General features: G+C 31.3%; 2 protein-coding genes across 5 annotated transcripts in view; one reads left to right on the top strand and one right to left on the bottom strand.

Annotated features, from left to right (window-relative positions):
* The window catches only part of LOC141450805 (furin-like protease 2), a 114,818-nt gene extending 103,508 nt beyond the window's left edge, over window positions 1-11,310 (bottom strand). For 3 of the 4 annotated variants that reach the window (XM_074121613.1, XM_074121615.1, XM_074121617.1), the window contains exons 1-2: window positions 11,114-11,310; window positions 3,993-4,219 (exon numbers count right to left, since the gene is read on the bottom strand). In XM_074121613.1, coding sequence (XP_073977714.1) covers window positions 3,993-4,157 — 165 coding nt within the window. In that variant the 5' untranslated portion in view covers window positions 4,158-4,219; window positions 11,114-11,310. Of the gene's footprint in view, window positions 1-3,992; window positions 4,220-10,251; window positions 10,931-11,113 lie in introns of those variants that run through there. The other variant, XM_074121614.1, reaches the window with a different exon arrangement.
* Window positions 11,311-11,603: 293 nt separating this feature from the next.
* On the top strand, window positions 11,604-14,221 carry RpS17 (ribosomal protein S17). The gene is made up of 4 exons (XM_074121618.1): window positions 11,604-11,760; window positions 12,239-12,390; window positions 13,451-13,622; window positions 14,104-14,221. Exons 1-4 carry the CDS (start codon window positions 11,758-11,760, stop codon window positions 14,170-14,172), a joined length of 396 nt encoding a protein of 131 aa, XP_073977719.1. The 5' UTR covers window positions 11,604-11,757; the 3' UTR covers window positions 14,173-14,221.

The raw sequence follows: 14,221 nt of genomic DNA, 5'->3' as shown, positions 1-14,221 counted from the left end.
GCATCTCAAAAAAGATTTTTCTGGAAGTAATCGTTGAAGAAAATTTGTCGTAATCGCAATACTCAATACTTCCCTTTCCTGTATAGTAGAGAGCGAAAGTAAAGATGGCCAAGTTAGAGGAATATCGTAAATAAACAATAAGTGAATGTGACCACATCTCGTAAAACAAATTTAAAGGAACAAATAAGTAATACTTGACGGCCTGAAATAGAATGTAAAAAAGAAAACGACCATTGTATGCCTATTATGCAATCCGGTCGACAACTGGGCTGGTTAGCTCGTTATTAAATAACCAAATTTAAAGAATGGGTTTAATACTAAAAATATCGTTCTTTTTTTTAAAAAATCAAGATCAATTTTGTTTTTTTAAAAAAAATTTAAGGCTCCTGATAATATCTATAATCATTGGCGCCCGGAGCTTTTTTTAAAAGCACTGCCGGCCTGCTAACAGTATTCTATCCCATTGGATGGACAATGTACTCTATAAGAAGCTCCTAGAAAGAGAGAGAGAGAGAGAGAGAGAAAAAAAAAAACTATGTGCCAGCAGTTGGATTTGAACCCACGATCTGCGCCTTAGAATCCAGTTTCCGCTAAAAACCACTCAGCTAATCCGTTCTCTACTCTAGAAAGCACCAAAAACTCTTAATTTCTCACACTATTCAAGAGCCTAGGACCAGTGATGGCGAACCTATGACCCGCGCAAGCTTTTTCACTGACCCACAATTGCTGGGCAACCATTTGTTTGTTTACGTGGGTTGATTTAGATTTTCTAATTGTGGTGGATAATTTATATTCTATCTGTATTTTTTTTTTCAATCACGCATTGACACAAAAGCAATTTAAATGCCTATCTATAACCTTTTAGTTTGATCATTACAGTGCTAAAACGCAAATAACGACAAAATGCTTTTGTAGTATTTGAAATAAAGCAAAAGTGTTTACAAAATATGTCAAATAAAATTGTATAATTTTAACTCATATTTTGTTTGTTAAAAAAATCGACAACCCAAAGCAAATAACCCATATTTAGATTTTTCTTCAGATAAAACCCACTTTTGTAAGGTTTTGTTCAGTTATGTTTGTAAAAAAGAGACTTCCATAGATAGCACTTGTTTCGTCCCGTTAACCCAACTGAATTTTAAAGATGTTTAGTTTTGAAAATATTCAGGTTAAAATTTTTCCTAACTCTTGTGCAGATGGGCATTAGTGACCCAAGAGGTAGTACTGAAAAAAAAATGAACAAAAATTGACCCACGTCTCAAAAAGGTTCGCCATCCCTGGGCCTAGACTACGTATACACACAAGTGCATAGATCATGTTTACTGAAATTTCCAAAATAAGCACACCCAAATCTGGTGTACACTCGCACTATTGTTCTAGTAAAATTTGCGAGAATTAAGTTTTTTTTTTGTTTAAATTCGATTTATAAAACATATCAATTATTACGAACAATATCTAGATTATAGAATACTACAGTCCACTGAAATATTCTAAAACGAATTTCGATTATTCAAATAAAAGTAGGTAATCGATCGATATACGAAAAGTTTAAAGTCGATTCTAGGTAGGTGGTAAAAATTAGAGAAATTAAAAAATTCATTTAATAAAATGGTATTTCCGCTTGAGAAATTCTGATCACCAGATTATGGACATACCCACCAACACCGGAACTTCCGCCAAAAAAAAACAAAAAAAAAACTTCTCTTTCTAACTGAAGAGAGCTCAAAACGGATTATTTCTGGTGAAAAAGCGAAAAAATAAAAATGTCTGTGAGAAAAGGAAGTGATAATGCTGGTTTGGCACCACACAGGCTGACGGGCCGCCGATGAGTGCATACATTCAACATACTTTCACTTCGCCTTTCTCCGCCATTTTTTTTTAGTTGTATTTATTTATATTGAATCAATCATCATATTTTGTCAATCCTAAATATTTAACCACCACCGTTTTATCGAATTCGAACTGGAATACGAAAACATTCATTTCTTTTAGACTATTTACGTGCGGGAAGAAGAATAGTGCAGTGTCTTACTCAAACCCACCATTGTTCTGTAACTGTCAAGAATTCAGGGACCAGTTTTTAAAATAGGGTTTTCAAGCCTTACTGTGTTGTTACCCTTAAGGGCTGTTGCACCGATTAGTAAGCAAGTACGAGGATACAATTTAAAATAAACTTATAAATCGGCCAAAGACTTTAAGCTTGTTAAAGCTTCAAAACGCTCTTATACTTATTTGCATTTTTGAACGTTTCAAACACATGGTTGATATAAATCTAATGTACCTTACGCAATGCCTGTGTCTGTAAAGGTCTAAAGATCTCTTCTAGTGTGGGTAGGGTACCATGAGAGAGAGAAAGAAAGAGAGAGAGAGAGAGAGAGAGAGAGAGAGAATATTTAATCTGGATGACTTAAGAAGTGGATACCCACATGGTAATAAATCTTAAAGAGTTATCTACGTATAGATAATCTACAAACAGATTCCCCCAGCATCAGTCAACAGACATCTGCGCTAAAGTTTAGGTTTTTTTAAAAAGTAAATAAACAAATAAAAGAAATAAATATGTAAATGAAGTAAATAAATATATATTCCAAAGACGTGGATAAAAGTAAAAGTGAGGTTATATTTCTTGAAATCTAAGCCGGTTAATAAAGAAAAGAATTTAGTAGCAGACAAACTCCTGCAAGGACTTAGTCCGTTGAACTTCTACGAGCATAACAACCAGATTAAATATGGTTTTCAAAAAAATATATATTTTATTCTTTATTTCAGCTACTGGTTGGATCTTGATTCTGAGATACCATTAAAACGGATATTATGAAACTTTTTTTCCGACGGAAGTGTACGCTGAATGGTTTCCTGAATGCATACGTTAACAGACTTTGTGAGGGGGAGGGGGGAAACAGAAACTGAAAAAAGTTTTCCACAATTTAGATGGCAGTGGCCCCTCTAAAGGTGATACCATGCGAGTGAACAAATGGGTACCAGAATAATAATAAACAAGAAAAGTGCCTAGAGCATCAATACGGGAAGCTCTTTTTATCAAGAGATGTTTGCGGAATAAAAGAAAGAAACTCGCTCTGTATAGAGGCGAAGGATGTTCTTTTTGGTGTAGAGAACGGCGTGTTGTCAAGAGCATTCAAAGCCAGAACGTTCTAAGAACAATAATATGAACATGGGATACAAATTCTTTCTCACCAATTACGGGAACTTACGATACAGTGGTTTTGGATATCTACCAAGAAAAAGAGACATACATACACCCGAGAATAGCGTACAAGGCTGGATATTCAGTAAAGGGACCAGGATGTTCAGGATACAGGAAAGAAAGAGATAGTTTCCATCAAAACAAGGCAATTCAAGGAACAGAGAAAGAAATCCTCAGCAGTGTCCTTTATTTTTTAAATCCTCACCAGTGCAAGCCAGAGAACAGTTAAAGAGGATATTCCAGTGCATCGGGATAACTGCAATACCATCACTTCCGGAGAAATTATGATGGTAAAAAAAAAAAAAAAATAATTTGCTCTCAATTAGTGAAAGTAAACATTCAGGTATGCTCCCCCTACTCTTGTGGTCCAATCAAGTCCTTTGTATTGGAGCTTTTATTAAAAAATAAATGAATAAGAAATCTGAATAGTATCCACTTTTACCAATATATAAAATAAAATAAATAAATCGATAGTAAAGATTGCGGGGGCGAAAGTGAATCGATGTACAAAAAGGGAAATTCAAATTAGCTTTCTCAATATGAATGCCATAACTGGGCTAAATTATGCTCAGGGCATTGTCATAGAATAATGAAAATTTTCTTCTTTTCTTTTACTGTAAACAAAATATATTGTGCACTTATATCGTATTACAACATAAACGGAAGTGGGACAAAGAAAACATCTTGTTCCGATCCATTATACGGAAGTACCACGAACAAGTTTGTTCCTCATTTCAAATTTATAGTATTTAAAAGAAAAAAAATAAGAAGCAAATTTCCCACTTACCTGGCCAATATTGATGAAACCATGTCGTTCGGCAATGGCATCAGCATACTCTTTTCCTTTGGGTACGTGTACAGCAAACTGATTAGTATAGATGGGCTGCGGTCTATTCGATGTGACCGCAGTTTTTATCCAAAATAGGCTAACTATTAATACTACGGCTTTCATGATGAAAATGACACTTTAATTTTCTCTTTCTTGATGAATGGTGAATTTGTTTTGAGTTTACGCTGAAATAAAAAGAAAAAAACGAGATTATTATAATTAATAATATATAATTAATAAGTGTATAAATAAATTCCCCCTCAAAATAGATGAGTACAGTTATTTAATAAAATTAAATCATTAATACATAATTATAAAACGCAATCAAATGACCCCTCCTTATCTCTCGTGATCGTATCTCTATATTACTCTGATATTGCCACAATAAATTCCTCAGGGATCGTGGAGGGCGTAAGCATTCCGGCCAATCTTCGTAGATATTTAGAACGCAAAATGCTTAAGTGGCTTTTTTTATCATTAATAACAGTTTACGACTACTATACCGATTAAGGCCAATTTTAGCAAATCATTTTTGTATACACTCTATAAGTAAAAATTAATTCGATAAATAGATTCTACGAACAAAATTTCAGCTATAAATAGAACCATTTTTGGCGAAAATAACACGGAAAATGATTACTTTAGAAGGAAACCTAAATCATTAATCGATATTTTCCATGAAAAATTTTGGAAAATAAAGCTTTAGATCTGCAATTATAGTTAAGTTTAAAGGAAACTGTTGTGAATCGATTTTTAGAATTTGGTTGTGGGAGAAAATCATCTTGGTTGTCCATAATCGATATATCAAAGTTTCTACTTTGTTTAGATATTTTATACACAAACATCGCATTTAAAACCTTCTATTTTTTTTTCCCTCATACTGCAGATAACCTTAACACGAATATTTCCGATGTAAACTTGAAATGGGACACGATCGCTAAATTTCTTGAAACAGAAAGTGATATATTAAAAGCAAAAATGAATGCCCAAAACTTAAATAATGATCGAAAGCAACGGACCGAGAGAAGTAAAAACATGATGCCTACTACAAAATACTGCTTATCGTAATATGCTTTTGAAGAGAAAGAAGGAAAAAAAACGCCAAACAGTTCGATGATCGATTCTGCTGCGCTACTATAAATCACATGGTGATAAAGAACTTATTCCATAAACCTTGTTATGCCTAATGATCATACAAAGTAATGAGGTACGGTAAAAAGATATGCCTATTCGCAACAAGTGAGATCCACGATATAAGTATAACTAGAAGGTACACGATAACGAATCAGGATCAAAAACTCACTCAATTTTGGTTTGGTGAATCAAGGAAGGACGTAAACAAAATTCAAAGTAATCGCCTATTTTTTTTTTCCAGACAGGGCTTAACATTTAACTTCCGGTGGCACGGACAGAGGGCGGAAGCACAATCCTTACTATTAACATTATTTTTTCTAACAAATTAAAAGTTTTTACACGCGGGATTCGAACTAGAGATCTCCCATTTACAAATTCACGTTTCATAACCATTACCCCAACAATAACTGCATTATAATGCATTAGTATAGTACACAACATGTACCTACATTATTACAGAGGATGGTCCAAATTAACATCATCAGATATTTGTTTAAACTTCTAATTCAAAATCTCTTAATAATTTCTCTAAATGTTGGAATTTGGTGTTCCTTATTAAATAAATATTCTTTACGAATATTCATTAAAGGTGCTTGCAATGAGAGTTTTAGAAGGAGAAGATTGGTTCGGGACAACATGGTCTTTGCTCTACTAGCAACCCTATAACACTTAGGGTAAAAAAAAGGGAGTACTCATTATGACGTCAATAATGATGTCATAAGTCCACACAAATAAAAACATACACAATCTACTGTGAGATGAAGAGTTCCTGGAGCAAATTAGATTATGACAAAATATTGCTTTCATTCAAGTCCTTTACAATCTATGTTAAATCTCATTAAAATGGAAGAAGGCTTTGAAACTGGCCATTTGGTTCTCCAAATTATTATTTAGTAATAGCAATTGCCTATTTTTTCAGGCGGCCTTTACGTCACAACTACCTAATTAGGTGTCGTGGATGGAGGCGACTAGCAAACATACTTTACTGTAAATTTCTTTTGTTAGCCATTTAATAAAATCCAAAGCCTAAGACTGGGAATCGAACCCAGTACCACAATACATATTAGCTTTACTGGTCTCGCCTCTAACCACTCGGCTACCGTGGCGCCTCAAATTATTATTTTATTATACATAAATCTGGAGTACCATCAGATAGACTATAAATTAAACTCATCTAATTTAAACGCTTTAAGTCAAGGTTATTTGTATGCGATTTGTTCCATCAATTACAACTCTTCCTACAGTTCAAACTTTGGCCTTATCATCAAGGAGAAGAACAGAAACATTACCCAAGTTATATCTAGCGCATAGAAAGTAATTTTAAAGATAAGTGCAATAAAAGAAAGAGAATTGAAAAGCAACATTTTCACTTAAAAAAAGAAAGAAGCAATTTCAGCAAAATCGATTTTCTCCAATTAACTACCTTTCACAGCTAAACGTTAGCGTTAAAAATATGTCCCCATTAAAGAAAACTAACTTGTTTATATTTTCCCATGCGGGTGACCTATTAGCCTAGGCTATAAGGGCCAATATCCTATCCTAAATCCCAACATTATATCTTTCTTACCTTTAAACCTATCCATACTTTGAAGACATAATAACAAATTGGACAAAAGCAATCTCGTTTCAAAGATAAATTTCACAAATGGGAATATAATGTAGAGTGAAGCCCCACTAATCTGCTCTCCAAGTGCCTTAACAACAAAGTTACCCAATAGATATGTTTCAAAGATAAGATCACCTTGAATACAATTTGTTTGCAGACTCCTCTTACAGCAATATTAATTTATTTCAATTTCTCTAATCTTTGAAAAAATAATTATTACTGACGTGAAACTTTCAATTTAAACAAGAATTTAATTAGAAACTTTTAAGTACGAAAAATAGGATCTTAGAAATTGGAAACTGATGTAGATCTAATGTAAAGCTTCATTTTAAAATTATCTACACACATGACGGAAATAAGTTAAGAAATTAAGTGACTTTTATATCGTGGAAATCATAGAGAAGAGAGGCTACTGGTGCAAGCCATTTAAAACTGAATGCACAATGCAAATTGATGTTGTTTTTCCCTTTACTAATGTAGGAAATGTCCTTAATGGTAGGATTATCAAACGTTTCAAACTACTGAAACTACAAAGATGAAACTTAAAAATAGGTTCCTATTTGAAGTAGAAGAGACTCACTAACAAAAAAAGAAAAAATTAAGTATTTTTTAAAATCGACCTTCTAAGGAGATGAAAAGGAAGTTTCAAAGACCTGAAAGACCTTAACATGTCTTAAAGAAACCGCTACTAAGAAGACAAGGTGATCAGGAATTCGGTCTTGCACAGAGATGGCGTTAGAGTAGTTTTATATATTTAAGTTTCGTTAAAGCAGTGTAAACGCCTTCTTACTTCATTAATGAAATCGATAAAGTTGAATATAGTGCCTTAAATTTTTTATCCTTTCATTGCCAAATAAGAAATTCATTCAAAGGTAGGATATGTGTCAACTGTTTCAACAGTGAAGAAAGACATGGGCAACTTAAAGACGATTTTTTTTGAAGATCATAATTATTGTGAAAGAGAGAACCAAAATTACAACCACAAACGGAAAACATCGATAAAGTGCACAAATACTATAGTGAACATTTAGTATGAGATAGCTGTCATCGTTGCCACATAAAAAGTAAGAGTTAGAAATACGTATTGTGTTGTAACAGAACACTTTTATGTTATAAATACTAAAAACTTTACTATTATTGTATTTATTTCATTCATCTTGCTTGAAATATTCAAGAAGAATGAATTTTCACATTTACATGTTGGATAATCCAAGCCTAATATACTTAGTTAACTTCTGTTTTTCGGTATATTCAAAATTCGGTAAATTCAAATGAACATTATTATTCTTTAGTTAATTAATTCTTTAAGAAAAATCTTTATGAATAATAAATGGTGTGTGCAATGAGAGTTTTAGAAGGAGAATACAACATGGTCTTTGCTCTAGTAGCAACCCTTAGGGTTAAAAAAGGGTGCACTCTTAATGACATTAATAATGAAGTCATAAGAAGGAATTGCATCAATCGCCCACACTTTAAATGAAACATATAACACAAAATATAGAAACAAGTTTATAAAACTATGAAACCCGAAGCACTATGATGCATTTAAAAATTCATTAGAGTGAATAACATAAAAAACATAGGATTTACGTGACTTCAAGATTTCTTCACTGAATTCAAAAAAACCGTACACCACAATTAACCGTACAAAATCACTTATCGCTACATAAATATATAAATTAAACATTTAACTAAGTGATTTTTATCTCGTGGAAATCACAAAGAAGAAAGGAGAGGCTATTAGTACAATCCATTTAAAATGCATGCACGTGCAAAATTGTCACAAATATAGCGACAATTAGTGATATTTGAAGCCAACAGTCGCTATAAATGGCAAAATGTTATTTTGTTCAAGAAATACAATACAAACAATGCAAAACAAAGAAAAGAATTAAAAAAAATTATTTTCAAATACCAGATTAAGTCCGTAGATTTTATGATTTTCGAAACAAAGTAGAAAAAATGGAAGAGAGCTTTTTATAATTACCCTTTAAACGATATTAGGGAAGTTTAAGAATAGTTAAGATAGATTCTATGGACAGAGAAAAATCTTAGGAGAAACAAACGATGAAGTTATTTGTAGCCTACAATTTCCTGTGGGTGCCTTAAGATTTGGGAAGACAATGCTACAGAAAACTTGATTAGAGATTACAAGGTTAGCTAAACCTAGTCATACATCAAACTTCTCTGGCAGAAGTGTCGTCGTTATAGACCGACTATCTACACCATTGTGACTCTTAACTATACAGCAAAAAAGGCGCAAATCCTGGCCGAAATTCAGCAATCTTATTAATAAAAAAAAATGTTAAAAAAAAAACTATTTCCAAAGACCTAAAAAACTAACTTGAGTAAATAGTAAGCGAAAATGTCAACAAGAAAGATTAATGTTTCTGATGAAACTAGATGCTCATCTAGAGGAATTTATAATCAGATATTGAGAAACGGTTAGAATTTAACTACTTCTTTTTTACTGACGTTACAAAAAACTGTATTTGATCCTTATTAAAAGTTAATTTGTCCTCACGACTATTAACGTTAGTCAGGTATTGTCAATTTTACAGAAACTCAACAAAAAGTATTTTATTTGCTGAAATCAGCTCAACATCTCAACTTAAATTCAAAATAAATAATGCTATTTAAAAAAATCTTGCTTAGCAATTACATTCAAAAAGAACCTTCACCTATTTAATTTCTTTCAGACTAAAAGATCTAGCAGAAAAACGTTTGTCATGCGATCAACACCCAGAAATAAACCTCTCTGAAACAGAGGGTGAAAAAAAAACCCTCTAGAATCACCCGAGAAGTTATGGTGCTCATTAAAATAAATAGGACATTTTTAGGAAACTTTTGAACACTTCTCTTAATAAGATTCTTTGACGAATACTTTTCCAAGTTAAATGTCTTGCCAAATTCTACACAATTACTTAAGATCCTGATTAATTTTCTTTTTTTCTTTTTTTATAGAATCAAATACTAGCTAAAAGTGAAATAGTACAAGAAATTGGGATATTTTCAACAAGAAGGTTGATTATAGCAGGAAGACAATAATTACATTTACGAAAGTGTCTGATTTCAAAACAACTACTATCCGTATTAATCTGAAAATCACTTGCTTTTATAAATCCATTGCTGTTAGTTTTTGATTACTGCTCAATTTCAAGAAGAACAATCTGTTTAGTAAAATATTTTGAAAAAGTAATTCTGTCAAATCAAAGATTTTCTTAATTCATCACAATCAATCATACGCAAATATCTGTTTTTTAACCAAACTTTTTAAAGAATTCAACTTATTTTATGAACAGCTAACTTATCTCCTTTTTTAAAAATACCTCCTTCGTATCTACATTTCGTACTAATACAGTAAACTAAAACCGTTATTTTTCAAATTAAAAAAATAAAAATAGAAACTAAGAATATAAGAGAAGAAATATTTGGAGAAAAAACTTACGGCAAATCTTAATATGGATATTTACTTACATACAATTTAGAAATAATCCAATAATGAAAACAATACTTCTTTTGCATTTTATGATTTTTTCTCCCTAAAACTAGTCTTTATAAAACATATGATAGGCATCGGACTTTATGAAATTTTAAAAAATAAATTCAACATAGTAAAATCAAATTTAGTTTTAAGTTCACTTATAAAATTGGATATAAATGCTTAATCAAACGAGTTTCTTGGGTTAAAAACAAGCATCATTTCTTTGGTGTAAACAGAACTATTTATGATGACAAAGGGAACTTGAAATAAAAGACAATTCTTAAAACAGCTTTGAACTAAATTAACTTCAAAAATGTTCAATTGGAGAAAGGTAAACGAGTAATCTGCACAATAAAAAAGACAACAGCAAATGTAAATAAACTAAGTTCAGTTATTTTGAAAAAGGAATGAAACTAAAAGTGAAACGTTCATGAACTTCTACAAAGAGAATTTACTGCTAGTTCAATAAAAGTAATAAAATTCAATAAAAAGGAAAAAAAAACATTTAAAGAAAAAGAAGTACGACAAATTATAAGATGCTTGAATGAAATTATGATACATGAATGGGTAGTTCATAAAAGAAATCTCAAATATTTACATTTCATATGGATTGATTTTTAGTCTATTCTCTCTTAAACAGAAAATTACCTAAATAATATTTTATAGGAACGTTACTGTAATGATACGTTTGTAAAATCAAGATTTAAATATTAGAAAAGACCCAAAAGTAAAAAATATTAATGAATACTCTTACTAATTGTTATCTTTTATGCTTCACAAGTAATTTATTCTAATCAATGCAAAAGTCATTCTTAGAAAATTATTCAGTTATAATAAATCATTTTTAAAACTTACCCAGAATTGAAGTTCCAGAGTAAACTGATTTTAATATATTTGTACTATCTTTTTGTCCTCACCAACATATTTGTTCAGAAACTCACTTACAAAGGGAAACTCACGCACAATATTGCCGCAAGAATTACAAAATTACTACCTGGGCCACCTCCAACACTCATGCACAATTCGCACTGACATTTCTTAACAGAAACCACAAAACGTTTTCTTAAGTAACAGCTGATTCAGGGTTGACAACCTATCTCCATACTGATATTATAAAATTTGCTTTTTTATTTTTAAAGATATTATGAAATATTTTTGCTACAAGTTTAGTGTTTATTTTAGAAATTTAAAAGCTTATTATTTTAATGTGAAAGCACTTTATTAATATGAATGATATAATACACTCTATTGAAAACGAACAAAGCAAACAAAAAAATCATTTGTACTGAATAATGATTATTTAATTTAAAAAATATTCATTTTTAAATAAAAAATAAATTGCATTTATTAAAGTTTATTCATAAGTTATACATTTCTAACCTTAAACATGTAGCACATGTGTACTGTCTACGAGAGCTATATAGGTTGTTCGTTCTTTGGGTGCGTGTCTGACGACCGTGAGTTATCGTTGTTAGTTAATTCAAAATAAATCAGCTGAAATGGTGATGTATAATATATTTTTTTTTAATTTAGTATAAAAATACCTAATGCTACATTTCATATATGATTTGCTTTAAAACTTAGTTAAGTCAATGACGAGTAAATAGGTTAAAACTTTAAGCAGTCCTGTATGAACCCATTTGTTCCTCTCCTTTTTTATTTTTTCGTTTTTTTCTACCCTTTAAAATTAAGCAGTGCTGCTTAAAAGTCAGAAAAAGTATAGTTGTGGTTTAAAAGAAGATTGTATCACTAATATGATAACCTCAGAATAGATCATCATTAGAGGGCCAAAAAAACATTGGGTATTTTTAAAAATTACCTAAATGTAAAATGCACCGAGCACTAAATAGAACTGGAGATTTATATTTTGTTGTAAATGTGTTTATTCTGCTGTCAGTAACATTCATAGACCTTGTATTGCCGCGATTGCAGTTATGTTAATTCTCATCTCAAACATTATTTTCCATTTACGTTTTTCAGGGTCGAGTTAGAACCAAAACAGTGAAAAAAGCTTCAAGAGTGATTATTGAGAAGTATTATACCAGACTTACACTGGACTTCCACACTAACAAAAGGATCTGTGAAGAAATCGCTATTATTCCAACAAAGTCTTTGAGAAATAAAATTGCTGGGTATGATCTTTTTGTTTAACTTTCTCATAATAATGCTTGATTTGCTTTATTCAAATATTTTGTTTCTGTATGTGGTTACAATATCTTGGAACTTGAGTCTCTATTCAGAGGTTTCATACTCAGTTCCATGTTACGTTGTACTTACTAGTCAACATTTTATGACAATTTAAACAGGTTTAGGTTTTCAGTAGACAGCTACAGTTTCCCTGGCAAGATTCTCTGATTCAAAAGGGAAACAAATAATTCCATACGGATTTTTAGTGTACTAAAGTATCTAAGTACATTGTAAAGTATATTGTAAAAATCTTGGGCTTGTCAAAATACCATCGAATAAGTCTCCATCCTTGCCGAAACGAATAGCTTTTAAAAATCTAAATTTTTAAGACATATCCAGCCATACCGAGTTCATAATATACTAGAAATTAAGTTATGGAACTACAATCTGTGCTATTGTGGATGGGACCATATATCTTTGTATACAGCACGTCATTTAAGACTAATTTGGATTCTTCTCATAACGCTGAAATTAAGACATACCCAACTTCTAACTATATCCTTTAATTAACTTCCATTCGCCATTGAAACAATAACAGTCTCTACTCAACATATCTATTCTCCGATCTTTATTGTCTTGAGCTTTTGCTTTCTCCATAGCACGGCTTCGTGAGCTCATACCAGCTTCAAATGATCTTTTAATGCCCCAAAGTCCTCATTTGAAATACAGAAACCTCGCATAGAAGTTTAAAAGATCTCATAGAATTTAAAAGCTTTAATTCTGTTTCAGAAAACGAAAAACCTTTCAAAAACTCTTTCATTACTCTCCCTGCTTCTGATCGGAGTCTATTTTATTCTCTGGTTCCCCTTTGAGTTACACTGTTATTAGTGTTCGAATTCGGTTATAGTGACTGGAACTATAGCTTAGCCTTTTTCTAGTAATATCTCTTGGACATATACTGTTTGGGTTAATATTTTAGGAAACTAATTTATAATTGTATTTTCGTATGGCCACAGTATTTGATTTCTGTTTGTTACTAATTATTATATATACATACATTTACAGATTCGTTACTCATCTCATGAAAAGGCTTAGACATTCACAAGTGAGAGGAATTTCCATCAAACTGCAGGAAGAGGAAAGAGAAAGGAGAGATAACTATGTGCCTGATGTATCTGCTCTGGAACAAGATGTAATTGAGGTAGATCCAGAAACCAAGGAAATGTTGAAGATGTTGGTAAGTTGATATTTTCATCAATGAAGTTAATGAGTATGAAAAACTTCTCTGAAGTGTAAAAACAAAGTAGCTTACATTATTAAATACATCGGTTTAACAACTTTTAGCAAATTTCTCGTTTATTAGAATCTAAACAAATTTAAACTTCTATTTCTTTTGTAAGAGCCTTAAGTTTCAAAGGCCAGTAATACAAATCGTTCTTGTTTTTATTAGTAGGAGTTCCTCAGTGCTCTCATTATAATATTGTGTTATTATCAGTCTTACTTTATTTGTCGAAGTAGTGTCGGTAGCGATAAATTTGAAAATAACAAATAAGAAATTTAGGACAAGTTGAATAAAAGTTTTTAAATTGATTTCCAAATAATCAGAATGTTCCCTTTTTCCAACTAGAATTTTATTTATTTTTGTTTTTTGAAATAATACAGTTGTAGTGCATAAATTCAAATTGAACTGTGTAATAATTTTTTTTTTTTTTTTACAGGAATTTACAAATATCTCCGGATTACAACTTATTCAGCCACCGAATCAATCTTATGGGCGACGTCCATAAATTTTTATGTATTTTTAAGAAAAAAATAAATGTTTTTATAACATTTTAA

This window comes from Rhodnius prolixus, unplaced genomic scaffold, assembly GCF_049639745.1.
Source record: "Rhodnius prolixus isolate KJV_2025 unplaced genomic scaffold, Rpr scaffold_8, whole genome shotgun sequence".
NCBI classification, from domain to species: domain Eukaryota; kingdom Metazoa; phylum Arthropoda; class Insecta; order Hemiptera; family Reduviidae; genus Rhodnius; species Rhodnius prolixus.
The sequence above is the reverse complement of the archived record's forward strand: the minus strand, read 5'-3'. Positions and strand labels throughout refer to the sequence as shown.